This window comes from Paramisgurnus dabryanus, chromosome 15 (assembly GCF_030506205.2).
Source record: "Paramisgurnus dabryanus chromosome 15, PD_genome_1.1, whole genome shotgun sequence".
NCBI classification, from domain to species: Eukaryota; Metazoa; Chordata; class Actinopteri; order Cypriniformes; family Cobitidae; genus Paramisgurnus; species Paramisgurnus dabryanus.
The window spans coordinates 21925294-21945484 of NC_133351.1; the positions used below are offsets into that span (position 1 = coordinate 21925294).

Here is a 20191-nt window from a genome sequence, read left to right on the forward strand (position 1 = left end):
ACAGATCTACACAGAAATGCAAACAGTTCAAACAGAAGTCTTTGTGCCTTTTTACTATTTTATGTCAAATAAAGATTATTCTTCAATTTACACTTACAAGTTCATACGGTTTAAAGTAAATTATAATTAAACTTCTGTCTGCTTGTGCTTCTGGCATTAATTTGTATATTTATATAAGCTATATATTTACACTGTTAAAAATTATGCTTTATTTTGACTCAAAATCAAATAAATAAATAAAGTACACAAGATTTCACAATTGATTTTACAGTCCTTAAGTGACTTTTCATTGTTTTCCTGAGTTTGAAAAGCCCCAGTTATCACTCATTTCTATTGTATGGAAAGGAAAATAAATCACAACATTTTGTGTTACACTAAAAAAGTCATAAGCAATTAAAACAACATTAAAGTAAGTTCAAAATTCAAGTTTCATTGTTTGAGTAAATTATTCTTTAATATATTGTTTGAGACTACAGAATTATGAAATGTTATTGACATTGTTATAAAGTTTTGAGGTCAGAAATTGAAACAAGAAATGTAAACGAAAAGTTCTGTCCAGTTACTAAATAACCGATAAACTAGACTATTAGACTAATCCAGAATAGGCCTTAGTTATATTAGGACATTAAAGTAGTTTTTACAAACAAACCTTACAAAAAACAATACTGGTGTGCGTCTTGAGACAAGACAGTGGTATGATATATATTAAGATAGGTCAGTGCAAGATGTTTTTAAATGAAGGCAGCTCAAACATGCATTTTATTCTGGGAGAAGGATAAGAGCTGTCTAATAAACTGCACCTATAGACCAGTTCAAATGATGTAAACAACACTGGTCCAGAAACACTTCCTGTTACAGTTTGTGACAGTTATTTTTTATTTCACATATATTATTATCTTTAAGATGTTTGTTTAACTTCAGTTAATTCAGGTTTATATGTTCTGTTGGTTTATTTTATCCCAACGTTTATCTAGTGTTAAAAAACGGAAACAGGAAGTTCTTCTGGACCAGTGTTGTTTACATCTTTTGAAATGGTCTATATCTCTGAAGCAGAACATAAGCCAATTAAATGATGTATTTTTAGAACTGTCAAAAACCAAATTAACTGCATGATTTGTAAATTAATTCAAATTAATAATGTGTATTTGGTTTAATACAATGTGTTTGCGTGGTTTATGGTAAATAACACATTATTTTCCACATACCGTACATTTTTGTAGCTCCAGATTTCCCTTGCTTCATGAAACGCACTGATTTTGTACAAAACACATCGATATGAAAAGCTCTGTGTCCCTGATTGGCCAGCTAATCTGTACGTTATAATTGGCCTGAATACCTCTGATGTCAGCTGAAAATGTGACGTTCCTTACCATGTTTGAAAGATTTGGTCACTGTGCAATGCTAACAGGAGTTAAAGGCAGGGTGCATGATTTTTGAAAAACAGTTTAGAAAAGGGAGTCGGGCCGAGTACCAAAACACACTTGTAGCCAATCAGCATTAAGGGGCGTGTCTACTAACCAACATCATTGCCTGGGTTGTGTATGTGTGGGCGGTTCAATCAAAAGAAGCTCCAGATTCTATTGGGGTAGGGCGTGTGTGTTTAGGTGATTTCAAATATCAACACTGGCTTTCAGAGATCATGCAGCCCGCCTTTAACGAATTTACTGCACTATTCCTTACAAAGTTTAGGTCTAGTTAATCACACTAGACCAACCAAAAGGCTGTAAAAGAAAATGAAAACAACGTTCATATTACTGAACAAATCAAATGAACACAAGCAGGGGGCCCCATACTGAGCGGGGCCCCTGGGCTCAAGCCCAATCAATCCCAATGGCCATGCACAGGCCTGTCCAGAACAGGTATGAGTGGAGAGTATGGAAGTGGGGAATCATAGCCCAGTAACTGGCGTGTGGATGATTCCCAATCCCAGCCGAACTCCAGTCTGCTGCACACACATGGATATTGTTTATCTGCCCAGCAAGCCCAGTCCACTGCTTTCTTCACAGCCTCCCAGTGCATTGGCCTGCATGTAGGAAACTTTATGAATCTAATAAAGAGAAACTATGGCACATGATAATGTGTGTGTGCTGTATGCTCTTACCTGGGACCCTCAGAGTCTTTCAGAGAGAAGAGAGACTGAAGCAGCTTCCCCTCGGCTGACTTCTTTACTCGAATCAGCTGCAGCACCAACAGAGTGGCCACCAATCTCAAAATATCTGCATGAGCCTTTGCACCTGACAGACAAAACATCTGGGTTATCAACTACTATTTTACTTTCACTAGTTAAAGCGCTCTCATCCAGGATTAGGCCAAAAACATGAAGCAACATGGCATATTTTTAACTATTTGGTGTTGCACAAAGTAGCCACACACACAGTGAAATTTAATCTGACTTTAATTCTACTACTATGTTATTGTATGTTAAACATGAAATATCTTCTAAGATCTATTTCATTGGCTGTCACTTTGTCATTACTCACAGAAAATTTATATTCAATGTGGATGGAATGAAAACTGATTATCACTTATATCTAATTTAAATTACAAGAGAATGTAATGGATATCTTAACGTTTTTGAACTTTTTTTTACATGAGACAGAGCCTGGAAAATGTGCCCCTCATAAATTGTAAGATACTGACATAACTGTAAAGCATCACAACAATCATATATGCCACTGTGTTACCCCTTCTATTTTAAACAGTTTCACCAGTTTGGTATCAAAAATCTTACCCAGTGAACAAATGCCTTTCTCTTTAAGGAAGACATTAGCAAAAAAGTCTATGTCCAGGCTGAGGAAGCTACTGAGCCTCCCAGTGCATTCCCAGTATCCATCCTATGTCCAAACAGAATGGGTAAATTTAAATTAAAACACATTGATTTTCTGTGTAGTATGTAGTGCATTACATATGTACAGTACCTCATGCTGAAGCTGAAATAGCTCATCCCAGGCCACTATGTCACGTCTGTATGTTTCTCGGCTGGCTGACCTTGGTTTTCTATATGATCTTATATGTTTCCTTTCGCTAAAAAAAGCTTAATAAGAAATAAGACATATGATTAACAGGTTTTTTAAATACAGTCCCTCCCAAAGAGATCCTCGTCAATGCAAGTCAACTTACCAGGTGCAGAAGACACACTATTTCGCATGTTGCACTCAAATAAATCCATATCTGATGAACGTCTTCTTTCTCCAAGGTCATCACAACCCCTACGAGGTTTATCAGACCTTCTTCTAGGCTCAACTTCAGGGGCACCAGGAGGAGAATTAACATCTCTTTGCCTTGTCCTCCACCTCCTCCTCTCAGTCACAGGTGGAGAGGGAGGTCTTTCTCTCAAGCGGAAATTTGTGTCTATTAATCGTAGACAACTAAATTCCTCTTGTAATTTTGTGTAATCAGCATCAAAGAATCCTTCTGATTGTGAGAACATTTCAGCTTCAACATCAGTCATTTGCAAAGCCTGCAAATTTAAATTTGACATCTGTTCATTGTGAGAGTGAGACTCTGAGCTACAACGTTTGGAAACATATTTGAGAGGAGATTCATAACTTTTAATGCAGCTATCCCACTCAAAATCCTCTATCAACATATCAAAAACTCCGCCAACAGCACTGTCCAAATCCAAGGCCATGCATCCGAAGTCTACCTGGAAAACAAAACAAAATGTTTTGCATGGTGGTAAACTTATAGTTTTTACATTGAATTGCTATATTTACATTATAAAACAATCAGACTTTTACTTATACCTTTTTATCCTCAGTCCAGCCTATATAAGGCAGAATATCCACATCCTCTTCTGCGATTAGTTTAGGAATATCTGTGAATCCAGTGTCAAGCTGATTCCGGTCCTATAAAGAGAAAATTAGGTTATAAACGTAATTCTTATTTTCAAGTATCTCACATTAGCAGTGGTTGAACAATACTGTCAATGCTAATGAACTGGTTATTATTTGGTATCAGCATCAGTAATCAGTTATCAGTAAAAATCTGACAATAATGGTGGGAGCTGAGGATTTGTGTAGTGTGAACTAGAAGTGGACATGAGATCTCTGCTTTTGTTGTGCATGCACACATTAGTGTACAATTTCTTATATCTTACAATAATGATTTATTCCTATATAGCTCAATACTCTGAAGTCACCTGTGTACTGTATGTATAATTAATTTAATTTAGCCTTTCTGTGAGAAAATACGATTCCGTGTGCAAATGTTTACCACAATAGTATGTGAACCTTTTTAAACTTATATTATGTTATAGTGATCATTAATTTTAAAATACATTTAATTTAAGTACAACTGCATTCATATGCATATCTGTCACTCTGCTCTCCATTTATTGGTATTGGTCGTTGTAAAACCCAAATCAGTCCACTAAACATGAGCACCTAATTTAACATTCATGAGAATGGAAATATGAGCTTAAATATATATATCTGCATTAATTGTTGCATTAAAAAGTGAATGTGTAATTTTTTATGTGTTTTAGCATCAATGATCTAAGCACAAAATCTTGAGGTCAGTAGTAATTTTACCCTCTCTTCAATGGCCACAAAGCTGGTGAACTGAGACAAGACGGAGAACTCTTTACTGAGTTCAGTGATGTAAGACTTCAGCTCTGCTTTCTTTCCCTGATAAACAGATAAAAACATCAAGTCAACTTCATCTGACAAACGCATGTATGCATCTCATAGTCTGATGATTTTACATGAACATATTAAAGAAATATTGTACCTCATGTTCTGCCTCACTGTTTCCGAGTATGCCATCTTCATAATCTCTGATGATCGCTCTGGCTGTTAACTTGTGAAGGAACTACACACGCAAACACATAGACACAAATTTAAAATCAAAATCGACGATATTTATGTTTATGTAAAATATTTAAGATGCTGGCACTCACAGTTCCTTTTGTCTTTTGAAGTTCTGTGGTTGACACCATTGTTTTTATCTCCTGTCCACTCAGATCACCAAACAGCATGGCCTGAACAAGTCAACATCATACCATTCAAAACAATAAATGCATAACAACTCAAGCTGAGAAAATAATATATATCAAGATATTTCATCTTTTGATGCTTTTTGATAGGTAACTTGATATTTATATTTTAAATTAAAAATAGCTTAAGAAGCTGACACTGTAGACAAAATTCTTAAAATGGTTTAAGCAAAACTAAATTAAAGTAATTTTCAATACATTTGTCAGTAAATGTACACAGGAGACATGTTTAAATATATTTTATTATTATTTATTTTATTAACTAATGCAAACATGGAAAGTATTAAAATGCTAACAGTGCATTTAAATTATTGCCATAATCACACTGCTAGTTAATTTCATATCACCAACAAGATCATAGTATTTATAATATTGTTGTTCAATATATCATCTATTCCTAACAAAAACTACAGCATGAACCAATTCACCTGCACAGCATCAGATCATCAGTCCTACCTGAGTACAGTGGGGCACAAAGCCGTACACGAGTGTATGACAGTCACTGAAGAGAGCGTGAAGCTGTGAGGGGGCCTGAACAGGAGGGGGCGCTGTGGGATTAAATTGCTGCCATTTCACAGCCACTGATCTGCAGCCGGGAGACTCCAACCGCTGAACCTGAGCACGCACCTGAAATCACCAATTCATTTATTTACACACAATCATCAGAGGAGCTTTGAGACCCTGGTCTACTGTAACGCTCTCACTTATTAAATAAAAACTGATAGATGGTTAGTTAGTTATGATTGACCTTCTCTGTCCATGTGTGTTTCATCTTTGTGTCAAAAAATTCATACGTCCCACCACCTGCTTGAGCCAAAGCTCTGAGCATATGACGATTAGCTGTCAGGCTACACAAAGACAAACATGAGTCTCACTGTAGATTCAAAAGTGTAATACATTTTAATTGAGAGACATTATAAAGTAAGGAGAAAAGCAACATTAACATTTCCTCTATTGAATTAACCTAAAAACCTCTTTAAAGACAGACCTGAGGCCGCAGGTGAAGACTCGCGTGTGGCAGGAGTTTTCTCGGACCAGCTGAAGAGTCAGCGCCTGGTTCTGTACGTGTCCATCAGAGATCAGCAGGATGTTTCTCATGCCATGTGATGGAGGTATCAGGCTCAGGCTACGGAGAGGCCTCCACAACTCAGTGCTGCCACCCGTTTCATTACACGACTGTTGATAAAGACGTCATTAATGCAATGATACACAGAGAAACTGAGATTTGTGACCCTGTTTGTTAAATCTAGACTAAAGTTTGAATATAATTACACATCAAACTTTGATCTCAGTCATTGTTTTTACATTGATTCAATCTTTGAAATGTTTTAATTTTTTTATTTGGTAATTGTTGTCTTGGTAAAATGATTTGGTAATAACTTGGTTATGCGCTCCAATGTGCATTCAAGTTAAGTGATTGTCTCCTAATAGAAAATGTACTGTATAAAACATTTCGCTTTATTTGCCTTCTTCCCAAGCCAGCTGTACAGAAACACCAAACTTTAACCATTTTAACTGCTACTCACCATAATGAATTTTCTGGCTGATTCAAAGGTTTCATCTAAGAGCACTGGTGCAGGAAACGCTTCCTTGTAATCTACAACAACACCCACATTAGAAATTACACTTAGAGGCTTTTTACACCTGGTTTTAAGATGCATTTTGGTCAATCGGATCACAAGTGGATTATACTATACAGGTGTAAAGCGCTTTCAGCTTGTCCAATCTTTGACCACATTCAAAGATGTAAACTCTCATGTGCAGCCACAAAAGGCCATCTATTCTCCGCCTTTTGATCTAATGTGTCATGTAATGAGCACAATGTTTTTATATCAGTCCTGACGTGAACCCACAGTGTTTAGCGCGGTCTTTAGGCTGTCACTTGAAAAAGCAATAGTGGCTGCTCTCTGCCTCTTTCATTTTTGCTTTATTTTGCAAGCATGTGAAAGTTGCACAAGCTTATTACATCAATTGATCTCAAATATCAGCGAAAGCCCTTACATAAACATAACATTGTGCAGCAGGTTTACTAACAACACAAGGAGCGGTACTCTGACATAATATTAGTGTGTGTCAACTTAAACCCATAATTACTCCTGCTTGTGTTTTAACAATCCGCCTATAGACCATCCCCTCGAAGTAATCATGACAGAAGTGGACAAAAGATTGACACCAGTTGTAAAGGGGAATGTGTCTCTCTCGATCACTTGGGATCCAATTAACCAAAACGCAGTAAAACCAGTTGTAAACAGAGCCTTAGATTAACACTGAAGTATTGAAATGAAGATCCACCATGTTGTTCCTCACCAGAACCTCTTTACTATGATGAACAAATTACAGACAAATAGGGAAGTTAATCTAAAAAATAACAATATAAATCTCAACAGCAGGTTCATGAGCACTTACCAGTGCCAAAAGAGATGATGTTGATCTTTAGTGAGCGGTCTAAAGAGTTAAGGACTTGAAGAGCAATCCTGCGAGCGTTTAGTATGGCGTCTCCCCGCATTGACTCTGAGGTGTCCAACAGGATGATGACATCACTCACACTGGATGGACCTTCAGAGTTGGACTTAAAGTCTGTATAAAACACCAACATGCATGCCTGGAGAGATCATTGTGAAATGAAAGCAAGCTTCGATCCAAATTCTTCTTCATCATTTACTTGAAATGATGAAGAAGATATTGTGATAAGTGATTTCCCGCATTGAATTTCATTGTATTTGTTTTCTCTACTATGTAAGTCAGTAATTACTGGCAGCTGTGTGTTTACCATTGTTTATCAAAATATCTTCTTTTGTGTTCATCAGAAAAAAATCATACAGGTCTAGAACAACATCAGGGTGACTAAATGATTCAATTTTGGATGAACTATCCCTTTAAGGCCATCAATGAAAATTAAATGTTTGTTTCACTTCAGAATACTTCATATTATCTACTGCAAATCAATTTTAATAGCAGGTGTAAACTGATGGTTTCTGTACCTGACTCTCTTTGTCTGGATGTTTCTCCACCCACATTCTGGGCATGTGGATCTTAGAAAGACTGAAGGTCACCTGGAGCCCATCAGATCCAAGAGTTTGTCCTGGCAAAGTACTGATCACAGCCTTACAGTCTGTCCTCTGAGTGGAGAAGATAAAGATAAATGTTAATATCTCTTCTTATTTAATGCATTTTAATTCTTATTTACAGAAACAGATAAGCATTTAGTGATAAATAACCTTGATTTTGATGAGGTGTGAAGACTCTAAGTTGATGATCTCATAAGGCATTTCAATGGACATACACAGAGAGAACTCCCTAAAGAAAGAGATTGAGTCATTTAAGAATGAGTGAAGAATTACACCATGAGTTTGTGTTTGCATTGTACCCTGGCCTGATTTGCATGATTTCTTTAGTTTGAAATGCAAACAGATGCTATTAGTAGGTTCGATTTATTCTTAGTGAATTTAGATTCGTACCCCTTTGACTGAAGCTCTGTCACAGAGATCTTCTCAACAGTTCCCTGAAATACAACACAACTTTATTTCTCTACAGAACAGACTGAAACATCCTAACAGTATTGCACACAGTGCTTGAATTAAAGTTCAGTCGTGACAAAAGGCCGACTGTGTCATACCTGAGTTTTCTGATTGAGAGCGGCGCTCTGCTGCCACGGTGCTACACTGCCGGGCAGAGAGAAGATGATGGAGCCTCCTCTCACAACCAGCTCAGTGATGAAGGTCACCTTGATCAAAACTGTGGCTCCTGGAGGCAGGTTCCCAACGCTGATAGTAAATACATCCTGTCTCACATAAACACACAGACTTAAACATACAGATGCTGCATGATCACTTTGGTTTGTCTGCTCTGCTGTAATAAATACATCTATAAAGAAACAATAATATAGAAAACTCACAGGTGCATCCTGGTCCATTAGATACGCTCCATGGCCCCTCTCTATTGCTTGTCTGTATTCTTTACGAGCCTGTTCTTTTTCCTTTACCTGCCAGAAAAAGAAAGAAAATGGATGTTATAAGTCAAACATAAAGGTTTAAATTAAAAGCAGAGCTGTTCAGCTGCATTTGACAAATGTAAATGATAACCACCTTTCCAATGACATGCTTTCCATTGATAAAGGCCTCAAATCCACACACCGCTGCCGTTTCCTCCAGTGGAAAGACATATTTCGCTTCAATGGGAACTTCACTCTGGTTTGTGTAAGTCTGAAAAATTATGACCTGGTGAAGAGAAAAGAAAGTACAATTGAAATTATAATGCAATGCTCTGTGACAGGAATTCAAAACTTTTTGGGGCCAGGGACCACTTATAGGGGAGAAACATTTCCAAGGACCCTCTTTAAAAGTTATAAGTCCTACTGTACCTGCAGGCTTTCCACAATGTACTCTTATGTGCTATTAAACTATTTGTATTGTTAATTTTTCAAACCTAAACACTTTAGGTTTTAAGTAATACCTGTTTTATAGCTTTCATAAAATGAACAGTAGCAAGACTGGCAAAGAAAATTTACATTTAGTTATTTAGCAGACGCTTTTGTCCAAAGCGACTCACAAATGAGGTAAACAATAGAAGCAATTATAGTAACACAAGAACAGCAATACATCAAGTCCAACACAGTATACATAGCCAAGGGTTGGTTAGTAATTTCTTTTTTTAAGAAATGTAAAGATAAAGAGAAAGGAAGAATATAGAAAGATAGTAAGTCCTATATTAGGAAGTGAGGTAATTGCAAAAGAGATGGGTTTTTAGCCGAGTCTTAAAGATAGCTACAGAGTCAGCAGATCGTGTCACGACCGGCAGATCATTCCACAATTGTGTAACAGCTCCTGAGAAGGTATGCGCTAATGTTTTTTACCCTTTTGGCACCACAAGCCGTCGCTCGGTGGCAGAGCGCAGGGATCGAGAGGGTACATAAGGCTGTATAAGTAAGTGAAGGTAAGGGGGTGCTGACACAGTGGTGGTTTTAAAGGCCAGGAGCAGAGCTTTAAATTTGATGCAAGCTGCTATAGGAAGCCAGTGTAACTTGACAAAGAGAGGAGTGACGTGCACCCTCTTTGGCTCATTGAAGACCACTCATGCTGCTGCATTTTGAATCATTTGTAGGGATTTGGTTGTGCAGGCTGGAAGTCCAGCCAGTAGCGCATTGCAGAAGTCCAGCCTGGAAAGGAAAAGGGCTTGGACTAGGACCTGCGTAGCGTGCTCATTTAGAAAGGTCTAATTTTCCTAATATTGTAGAGGATTAATCTACAAGAGTGAGCGCTGCTGGCAACATGCTCCGTGAAGCTAAGCTGATCATCAATGACCACTCCCAGGTTTTTGGTCGTCCTGGAAGGCGTGATGGTTGAGGAACCTAGCTGAACGGAAAGGTTGTGCTGAATCTTTGGTTCAGATGATATGACAGGCAGTTCTGTCTTCGCAAAGTTAAGCTGGAGATGGTGATCCTTCATCCAGAGTGAGATGTCCCTCAGGCATGCCGAGATGCGGGCAGAAACCGTGGGATCATCAGGGTGGAACGACAAGTGGAGTTGAGTGTTGTCCGCATAGCAGTGGTAGGACAAGCCATGTTTTCGAATGACAGAGCCCAGGTATGTCATGTATATCGAAAAGAGCAGCGGTCCAAGCACAGAGCCTTGAGGCACCCCATTATCGAGACATTGGGGTTCAGAGACGTCACCTCTCCAGGATACCCGAAATGACCTACCTGAGAGGTATGACTTGAACCAAATTATTTCTTGGACCCCTGGCTATGGACTGCAGACCACCAGACCCCACTTTGAAAACTCCTGCTTTGTACTGTATTGCGCTCTAACCAAACGTGATGCCCACTGGAGTTACTGACCTGACAAAGTAAGTCCATTAATTTGCACCTCACATGGACAGCCTTCAGAGGAAGTGTCTTGCCACTGCTGTCCAGGAGACCTGCGGTCATCTCCTCTAGAGGATTCTTAGTGGACTCCAGACCTTCACTCTCATCAATGGGCACTGGACAAACACATTGACACAAAAAGTTGCAGATGCATTTAGCTTGACAGAACATCAAACGTGGCATGATCTGTAATTCCACGGCATCAAACTCTAATACTCTTAAAAGATGGACATGTCTTGATCACTGGAAGTCACTCACAGATTCTTTCGGTGGGCTGTGCGAGCTCCTCAGAAGTGTTGATTTGAGGATGAAACTCTGTCAGCTGGTCCTCCTCTAAAGTGTACTGCACAACATACTTGAGTTTGATCTGATCTGTGTTATATACAACATACTCATCATCCTGTAAAACATACACAAATTAATGTAAAGGTTTGTATCACATAGACACAAGCAGATTATTCAAGTACATGGACTACGAAAAGCACCTGAAACTCTGAGGTAGTTTTTGGAGTTCGGCGGACTCCATGTACACTGTGATAGCCCTTGGGGGCGCAGGTCAAAGTGGGGTCTCTTTTCAGCAGGTTCTTGCACTGGCCCAGAGCCACGTCACACACCAACAGCAGTCGAGAGCCATCGGCTACGCTGGGCTTGGAGTATTTCACACTAGTCCTGTGATACAGAATACAGTATGAAAAATGACATACGGCTAAATAAATGATGACAACATTTTCTAAATCGATCACTGACGTCAGAGAATCACTGAAGTAGATGCCTCCTCCAAGATTCCCGATATCTGTCCTCTCAATTCCATGTTGTTCCACTCCGACCCTGGGCAGCAGCAAACCTCTGATAGAAATAAACATGCATATTTTGTCATACATGTGTCAGTTTTAACATATAGTTATAAAGTGTTTAATACAGCTCAGCATGTTTATATATGTGATGAAGAACACATGCTCAAAACTTATTATTACAAACTAATAGGTAATAATAACAAAAAAAGTAAACAAAGTGGGTGGTAGGGAAGCTGTGTAAAATGGATGATCTACTTAGTCTCATGCCTCATAACAACATTACTGTTGCCCATGTTGTATTATGAAGGGACCTTATTCATTTTTTGTTTACTGCACTACATCCACATTGTTTGCATCCTTTCACAGTGACTAATTTGATTTCAGACATCAGCAAATCATGATTTTTAGCCTAATAAGAGACTTCTTTCAGAAAATATTACATTCTTATAGCTTGTGTTGTCTTGTGATTCATGACAATGAGGACAAAATTACTAAAAAAATAACCATTTAAAAAAACAGAGATTATATATTTACAAATATACATTTTAAAGAATGTGCTCTAACCGTGAAAGTATTCCAACAAAACTGTTGGTGCCAGTCGAGTGGAGGAGGGGCTTTATGTTGCCAAGCTCCTCCCTAAACATCTGAAGCTCCACCCCTCTGCTTACACGTAAAATCTTCTGAATCTGAATAGGCCTGTTGTAGATAAAAATTAAGCAAATCATTTAAAGACAAACTCTAAAATAATAAATATTAAACCGTGTTAAAATGTCAGACCATAAACATTGAATATGATGTGACTTTACTTGTCTTGAAGCATTTGAGAGATAACAGTGAACTCAGGGTTTTCTGATGGGACCACATCAATGCTGCACCTCAGGGCACGATACTTTCCCAAAGAGGAGGGCAAGGGGCTTCTCATAGTGGCCTCACTCACATTCAAAATATCTCTGATCAGCTGGAGAAATCAGAACAGATAAACGTTTAAGGACCTCATATATTCCTTGACATTACAAACATTAGCAGCATTATTGAGCTAAAGGACTGCTTAATTTGGCAATGTCAACAATGTGTTACCTGACAAAGGTCTAGTTTCTGAGACACAAGCTTGTGTGTGGAAGGAGGGTCGGCTATTTGAAGGGGTAAAAGAGTGTTGACCTCCTCCAGCAGGGTCTTGACTTTCTCCTCATCTTGAGTCTTTTGTGCCTGCAGCAGCAATCCCTCCACCCTGCTCACCTGCAACATCACAGAGATATTAAATACAACAATCAAGATAATAAAAAAATATATCAGTGTTCATGTGGTTATCTAAGCTCATTCTTACATCATTAAGGCTGATCCTGGAAACAGGGACCGTGAGAATTTTACTAAGGGAACCAAGAGCCTCGGTCCAAACCAGCTCCACAAAGACGCCCACTTCCTGTGATAGTGTGCTGCAGTTCAGCTTCTCCTCCAAAAGAAGCTGACAATCAAAAGGACGGATGTTAATTTATTATGAAAACAGATGACAATCTAAACATGGCAAACATGACCGATAGTGTAAACACATAATCATGATAAACAATATTTCAGCTATAAACATTACTGACCTCTAGGTCCTGTCATTTTATTTTATGAGATGCGTTTAGATCATATTTAATATTAAGTTAAAAAGGACCCTAAAATTATAATTTTTTGTCATTTACACCCTCTTAAATAATATTGTTACATCAATATGGATATTTACTGTATTGAAGCAATGTATAAGTACTTAATATTTTGTGACTAATTTTATAGTGAAATCATGTTGAATATGTGTGCATCAAACATGATACAGCACAGGAGGTATTTAAGTCAAGTTATCTGTAAATTCCCAAATTAGGGGTCAAGCACCGAAGGTGCTGAGACACCTATTGTAATTGTTAGTATTATTATTATTATTATTCTGCTTCTTCTTCTTCTTCTTAGCCATAGGCGTCTATGGCAGCCCTATGAACCGTACATAGGAAAATGATGAAATTTGGCACAGTTGTAGTGGTGGTCTTAAAAAGTCATGTGACCAAAAATGGGGTCTCTAGTACTAACTCTATAGCGCCACCAGCAGTTCAAAAATTCAATGTTCAAAGGGTTATAACTTCTGATCCGCTTGATCTATGAAAATTCTACTTAGTACACGTGATTGCTCTCCTCATGCTTGTTGATTTTAATACCTTACAGTAAAACTCCACCCATTACAGTAGCGGCCATTTTGAAATGTACAGTATTCCATTTTTTCGCTACTCCTCCTTCAAATGTTGTTCAATTCTTATGAGATTTGGCACAGATGATCTTTGGAGTAAGCCGCATAGAAATGACTGAACAGAATTTTGATATTTATCTTTGTTCAAAAGTAATAAATGCGCAAACTTAACAAGGTTGACGCAAAAATGGTTCTGAAGCTGTAGCTCAGTCATTCTTTGATCAATTGAAATGAAATTTGGTACACTAAATGTGGACCATGAACTTGGGGTCCATGCCAAATTTGGTGACAGCGCCACCTATGGGTCATGAGATAATAAAATAGGCTATTTTTGCCCATAACTTCTGAACTGTTTGTCAGAAAATTATGATCTTGATGTCTATGGATTGCTTACCTCATGCCGCATCTGTCGATGTGTATTATGCCGGGTTTGACCGAACCGCCTGTCCGCCATTTTGAAATTTCACATAATTTGTTATATTTTTTGAACTATTGGACATATCCGCGCAAAAATTAGTAAGGAGCTTCGACATGATGTCCTGAAGGTACCTGGGAAGTCAAATACAGCGCCACCTAGGGGTTATAAACTATAACAGTTCTCATGGAACTGCTTGTAACTTCTGAATACTTTGTCTGATATTAATTTCTTTGTGAAATTGTATTCACTGGTTTATGCCGATTGCAACGATGCCTCGTTTGTCATTTTCCAACATTCTGTTCATGTGTTATTGTAAAGCATATGGTAGATTATTTTTTCGCTACTCCTTTTACAAATGTTGTTTATTTTATGCCAGGTACTGCTCGTATAATGTTTGGAGCAATCCGCACAGAAATGACCGAACAGATTTTTGATATTCTGTTCTCTTTCTTAGAAATACCACTCCAAAGTTGACCGTGCCTGTGACGTTGTCTATTTGTCATAGTAAATTAATGTGACTGTATATTACATTGTATAGCATTACTATACAGAATGATGTTCTTGTCTTCAATCTCATTTGAGCTTTTTGATTCCCATATACATTGTATTTCTGATAGTTCTGCTCTGCACTGTCAGTTCTGCATCTGTGTTGATTGGCACACGTCAATCCTTGAAGCACCTAAGCTGTTTTTTGCTGCCCTTTGAGCTGTGTTAGCTGAGTTGCGCATCTGGTTAACCACATGCCATGAGATTCTGGGGTCATGGGTTCAAACCCCATGTGCAGTGATATTTTGTCTTAACTTTTTTCTCACTTAAGTTTTGTGATTTTCATACAATACATTGTATTTCAGTTATTTGTGCTCTCTGTTGTTATTTCTGCACGTTTGGTAATTGCTGGATATCAATGTTTACAGCTCTAAATCTCTATTCTATAGCTTGGACACACCAACTCAGTGGTTTAATCGTTTACTCAGTGGCGCATGCGGTTAGTGCGTTGCTTTGGGAACCTGAGGTCATGGGTTCGAATCCCAGCTCTTACTTTCACTTATTGAGATTTCCTTTTGTGTTCCCTTTAACACGTTCTTCTCGACCTGTCTGGTTTTCCACACGTGTTATATTTTTGCCATCTTTACTGTTGTTGCTCCGCACTGCAGTGGTTCTGCTCTGCATTTGCTTTGCTTCGGGTTCGGGCTCTGTATTGCGCGCTTTCTGCGCTTTGCGCATTTGCTGCGTCGTGCCGTTTTTGCTGTGCTTTGGGTGCTCATTGCGCTGAAGGTGCTTGACCCCGTATCGCTGCTTGCAGCTATATTTAACATTGTAATTTATTTCATGATACAATCTGCATTATGCCAAACCCAATGCCAAATTAAACTAAGGGTTAATATGTCATCGTACCATATATTTAGAGTGTAAGTTGAATATTTTTATGTGTATATCATTATATGTATTTCTATGTCTTTTTATATACTATATACTAATACCTCGCTAAACGTTTGAATTAAATAACCGTTTGTCACGGTAATTAAATTTGTCTAATGGTTAATTGTCTAATAAATTGTACCGACTATGATGATTAATTGACAGTTTAGGGCTTTGACGATTATGACGATTAATTGTCTGTTTTATTACATTGACATTTAATTCTCATAATTTTTTTGTTTGTTCATGAAATTATTTTTACACGTTGTGATTATTTAAATTAAATATTTTGCCAAGTTTATCTAAATAGAGGCCAATAATAAGGTCAGAGACTAAGGTCATATTAGTACGGGACCACATGTCTGCAGTGGCTGTAAGAAAATAAATTCCTTACAAATCCTTAAGAATAGCATCCTTCACTTCATTAAATTTGGAATAACTGTTTTGTAAATGTATGTTTTATCTGGCAGTTCATACTGATTATCAAAGTTTTTTTTCCACTGTGTTGAATGGCTATGGCTTTGCAATGTACTGCCAGTTAAAGAGTGCCATTATACACTTGCTGCAGCTCCCTCTTGTGTTTTTTAAAGAGATGTGCAATCATTGTGGTGACCTGAAATCATTACAATAAGGTCAAACAATCCAGAGGAGATGATTATTTAATTGTTGTGACAGCCCTAGTTTGAATATTGCAATGAAAGCAATTCTTGTGTTACTGTCTGTAAATTTAGACTGAAAAAAGTTTGGTGTGAACATTTTATTAGCATAATTATGGATGGAAATTCAAATGACTTATGAATGAGGTAGATGAAGATGAGGATGATGATAACGAGGAATGGACATCTAATGAAGTGATTACTGAGGACAGCTCATTTAATAGTAATGAGAAAATGTTGTATATGCCATGAAAATATTAGTTTTTATTTCTGAAATAAACATTTTTGTTTTTAGAAAAATCAATAAAGACCGAAAACAACAAATGTTATGAATTTTGGGATGATTTTGTCAAAAGGTCCAATAAACACAATAAGAAAAAAAAATTCACTGAGTCCATCAGTAACTGTCTGCCTAACATGAATGCGGGTAAATGATGACAGGATTTTCATTTTTAGGTGTAATATCCCTTTAACCACTGCTTCAGTTTTGGTGAAATCTTCAGTAAATGTTTTTTTAGAAACATAAAGAGGTTTCTGTCCATCAAACCTGTTTTAAGCTGTAGGATGCCAAGTGCTCAGCCTCAGGGGGAAGTGCAAACATCTGTGTGAATCCTTTATCTTTCTCTTCTTTCATCAGCATCACATACGCTTCCAGAGCATCTTCAGAGGTGCTGCAGTACACAAGCTTGTCCCATACCACTTTCTTCTATAGAAAGAGAGAGAAAATCAGCATCACCACAAAACACTATCAATGTTTCCAACTGTACTTCCTATTGTTGCAATACAGACACCGTACAACAGGGGTAATTATAAATGATCAAACCTCTGATTCATGCAAGATTGAACACAAGATGCGATACTGTTGGCCAGCTCTTCCTTTGGCACTCTGCAGCTCCAAAACTGATAAAGTCTTCGAGTTATTCTGCAATACACAATTAAAAATGTGCAGATGTGACAACAAACACACGTTAAAACAAATACAATAGTGAAAGGGCTACGGTGCTCCTAGTAAAAAAGTTAGGCTGAAGCCCTGCAATGACTAGACCTTTAAAATATGTGTGTGTGTGTGTGTGTGTGTGTGTGTGTGTGTGTGTGTGTGTGTGGAGGGTACTTTTAATGTGGTCACCCTAGGACAGGAGTGGGGAACCCTGGGTCCTGGGGGGCCACTTTCCTGCAGAGTTCCAACCCTAATCAAACACACCTGATTTCATTTCCAAGTAATCCTAAAGACTTTAATTAGATTTTTCAGGTGTGTTTAATTAAGGTTAGAACTAAACTCCGCAAGACAGTGGCCCTCCAGGACCAGGGTTCCCCACCCCTGCCCTAGGACAATGCATTGTGTTAATTCAGGCCTTATTCGTGATCTTACAGTTAAAGCAGTTAAGGGTCTTTGGAAATATCTGTTCATCTGCATGTTGCATAAACTTACCTTCTTAAAAAAGGAATATTTGGCCACTTGAAAATGTGAAGGAAATTCAGGCAGATCCTGATCACCTTTGTAAATTCTGCAGTAGGAAAATTTAAAGGTATGGCAGTCAGCTAGTATAAAGTATAATAATGGATTTAAAGTAGTAAAGCACAGGTGACATTTTTTCTTTGTCTATACAAACAAACATCTACAGTATAGTATAAGAGTTTACCTAAACTTCCCGGGACAAGGTCCGCCCTTCCCAAGAATCTCCGTCCGAGTTTGACTTATGAAGCTCCCTTTTACTGGTATCTGAGTCAACACTTTATGGGTGGAAAACAACATTATTTCAACAGCAGTTCTCAAATGCACTTAAAACACAATACAAATAGTATGTCAAATACATCAGATTATATAATACTGTGGAGAAGTCTCAGGTCACCACCAGCTTTGTTGTTTAACAAAATGTTTTCCATATTTATTTTTTCCTCTCTCTATCAAGATACAAGAAAACAGAAAATATAGAGATATGCACACAAAATGTAAATAAAGACACAATTTTCTAAACAAATTGGCTTCTTCAGACAAAAGTTTGTATATAGTGTGACCTCCCTTGAACTATTTTATGGAGACTTAAGTCCTGCAGTCATTAGATTAGACATAAAGGTTTCATTTAATTTTGGTTTACAAGAACCTGCAGGTTTCTGCTTTTGCTCAAGTGTACGGGAAGGTCACACTCAACAAGTTTAAAACAATAACTATTTGAATGTATTGTATTTTCTGATTGTATAATAATATATAGACTGAGAAAACAACAAATCTAAGATTGTGACATAAGACTTTTGCACACTACTGTCCATACAGTATACTCATGCAGAACAATAAGTGTTTAATACCTGGATTACGTAGGGAGCTGTGTTCAGAACTGGGGTGTGTCAGTTGTGGGGTCAAAACATGCTCTGCAAAAGGCAGGAGATGACCTTTATCCAGACAACTCCATACATACTGCATCCCAACCACAGGGATCTGAAGCTTGTGAATGCTCTTCTGTCTGTTACTGCTCAGATCATCCACACTGCTGGTCACCACAAAAGAGCACTGAACAAATGATATAAAGTACAGATCAATTAAACTCAATACCCTATAATACAAATTCTAATGGTTTCTATTATAAATACAGATAAAGTCCTATATGTCTTATTTCAGTTGGATTTAGTTTTTTTTATTAGTTCTCATCTGCCAATAACCCAACAGATTACCAGCACAGATCATTATAGTTTCCATTAAAGCCAATAAAATTCCCTTTCCATTATATATATATTTTTAACAAGGTTTAGAAAATTTTAAAACTTCATCTGAATCACAACTCTGCAATGAATCATTAGCTTTGTCTTAAATAGTAAAGACGGTTTCAGCAGTAACAACACAAACAAGCCGCTTTCATGGCCATCACGTAACTTCCGGTAAACTCTGTTAAGAATAAATAACAACAAAGTCCTTTTAAAGTAGTTTATTTATATAACGAGCAAAACACAACAACACGTAGATTATAGGATTCCAAAACATTTGTTATTTTCGACGAGGTATTTGTTTAAGAATTCAGTTTCAGCAACTAGTCAGACCATTAAACAAAAAGAAACCGGAAGTAAAGTTCGGACCAGACGCTTATCGCGTCACCACACGTGCGCCTGATGAAACGGTCTTATAGATGTAAAAACAAAGAAGTTTCTGTTAAACAGAAGACAGACCTGTTTGTTGACCACATAAGTGATGTTTCCTCCATTATCCAGAAGAGCTGACCTCAGCTTCTTCTTCTCTTTAAAAGGCAAAGTCTTCACATCTAACAGCACGTTACAGTTGTCAAACACCGCCATAATGACCCCCGATATTAAACTGCAGAGATAAACAAAAACTCGGAATGATGAAGTGCTACAGTAACTCTTTTATTGCCATGACATTAATAGTAATAGAGTACTTACCGTGAGTAAAGTTAGAATCGGGAGATAAAGTTTGAAAACTGTACATATAATCCAACCACACTGTGCAAATTTAAGTGCAGAAAATGTCAGTACTGTACTTCCTGACATACGGTAAAGACGCCCCCATGCTGTACAAACAAAAGACGAGCGCCATCATGTGGTCGAAAAAAGCCATTACAAAAACACCAAAATTATTTTAAGTGATCCTGCAATTAGTTGTAAGAACTCATTTGTATCATTAAATAGGCATTTTAAAGCAGAATCATTGTCTGACAGTTAGTGCACAGCATTATGACATTACATAATCTTTCCCATTTTCACATAGAGCCTACTTGTCCTTCTGAAAGAGACATCTCAATAATCCAAAAGAGTAGGTTTATATTGACTGTAGCACAGTGAACTATTAAAAGGTTTCTAGGCAAACATTTTACACATCATTA

The 20191-nt window shown here is 37.6% G+C and overlaps 1 protein-coding gene across 1 annotated transcript; it reads right to left on the minus strand.

The window, feature by feature from the left end:
• Positions 1 to 44: 44 nt before the first annotated feature.
• On the minus strand, positions 45 to 19654 carry LOC135731047 (protein mono-ADP-ribosyltransferase PARP4-like). The gene is made up of 34 exons (XM_065249002.2): positions 19521 to 19654; positions 18669 to 18870; positions 18005 to 18095; positions 17794 to 17869; positions 17188 to 17286; positions 16912 to 17070; positions 12978 to 13115; positions 12731 to 12889; positions 12460 to 12611; positions 12218 to 12349; positions 11607 to 11705; positions 11345 to 11528; positions 11118 to 11259; positions 10833 to 10975; positions 9082 to 9213; positions 8892 to 8978; positions 8613 to 8777; positions 8455 to 8498; positions 8215 to 8293; positions 7978 to 8115; positions 7403 to 7598; positions 6523 to 6593; positions 5985 to 6172; positions 5745 to 5844; positions 5453 to 5623; positions 4901 to 4981; positions 4732 to 4812; positions 4533 to 4628; positions 3747 to 3848; positions 3121 to 3646; positions 2919 to 3034; positions 2732 to 2834; positions 2102 to 2234; positions 45 to 2023 (listed from the first exon to the last, which is right to left on the minus strand). Exons 1-34 carry the CDS (start codon positions 19644 to 19646, stop codon positions 1822 to 1824), a joined length of 4713 nt encoding a protein of 1570 aa, XP_065105074.1. The 5' UTR covers positions 19647 to 19654; the 3' UTR covers positions 45 to 1821.
• Between the last annotated feature and the right edge of the window lie 537 nt (positions 19655 to 20191).

What these genes read in the sequence shown, in the direction of transcription:
- LOC135731047 (XM_065249002.2), bottom strand. Translation starts at nt 19,646, where the DNA reads ATGGCGGTGTTTGACAACTGTAACGTGCTGTTAGATGTGAAGACTTTG. An exon ending in CTCTCAATCAGAAAACTCAG is followed by an intron (nt 8,499 to 8,612) that starts GTATGACACAGT and finishes GTTGTATTTCAG; the next exon opens with GGAACTGTTGAGAAGATCTC. An exon ending in CACACCTCATCAAAATCAAG is followed by an intron (nt 8,116 to 8,214) that starts GTTATTTATCAC and finishes TTCTCCACTCAG; the next exon opens with AGGACAGACTGTAAGGCTGT.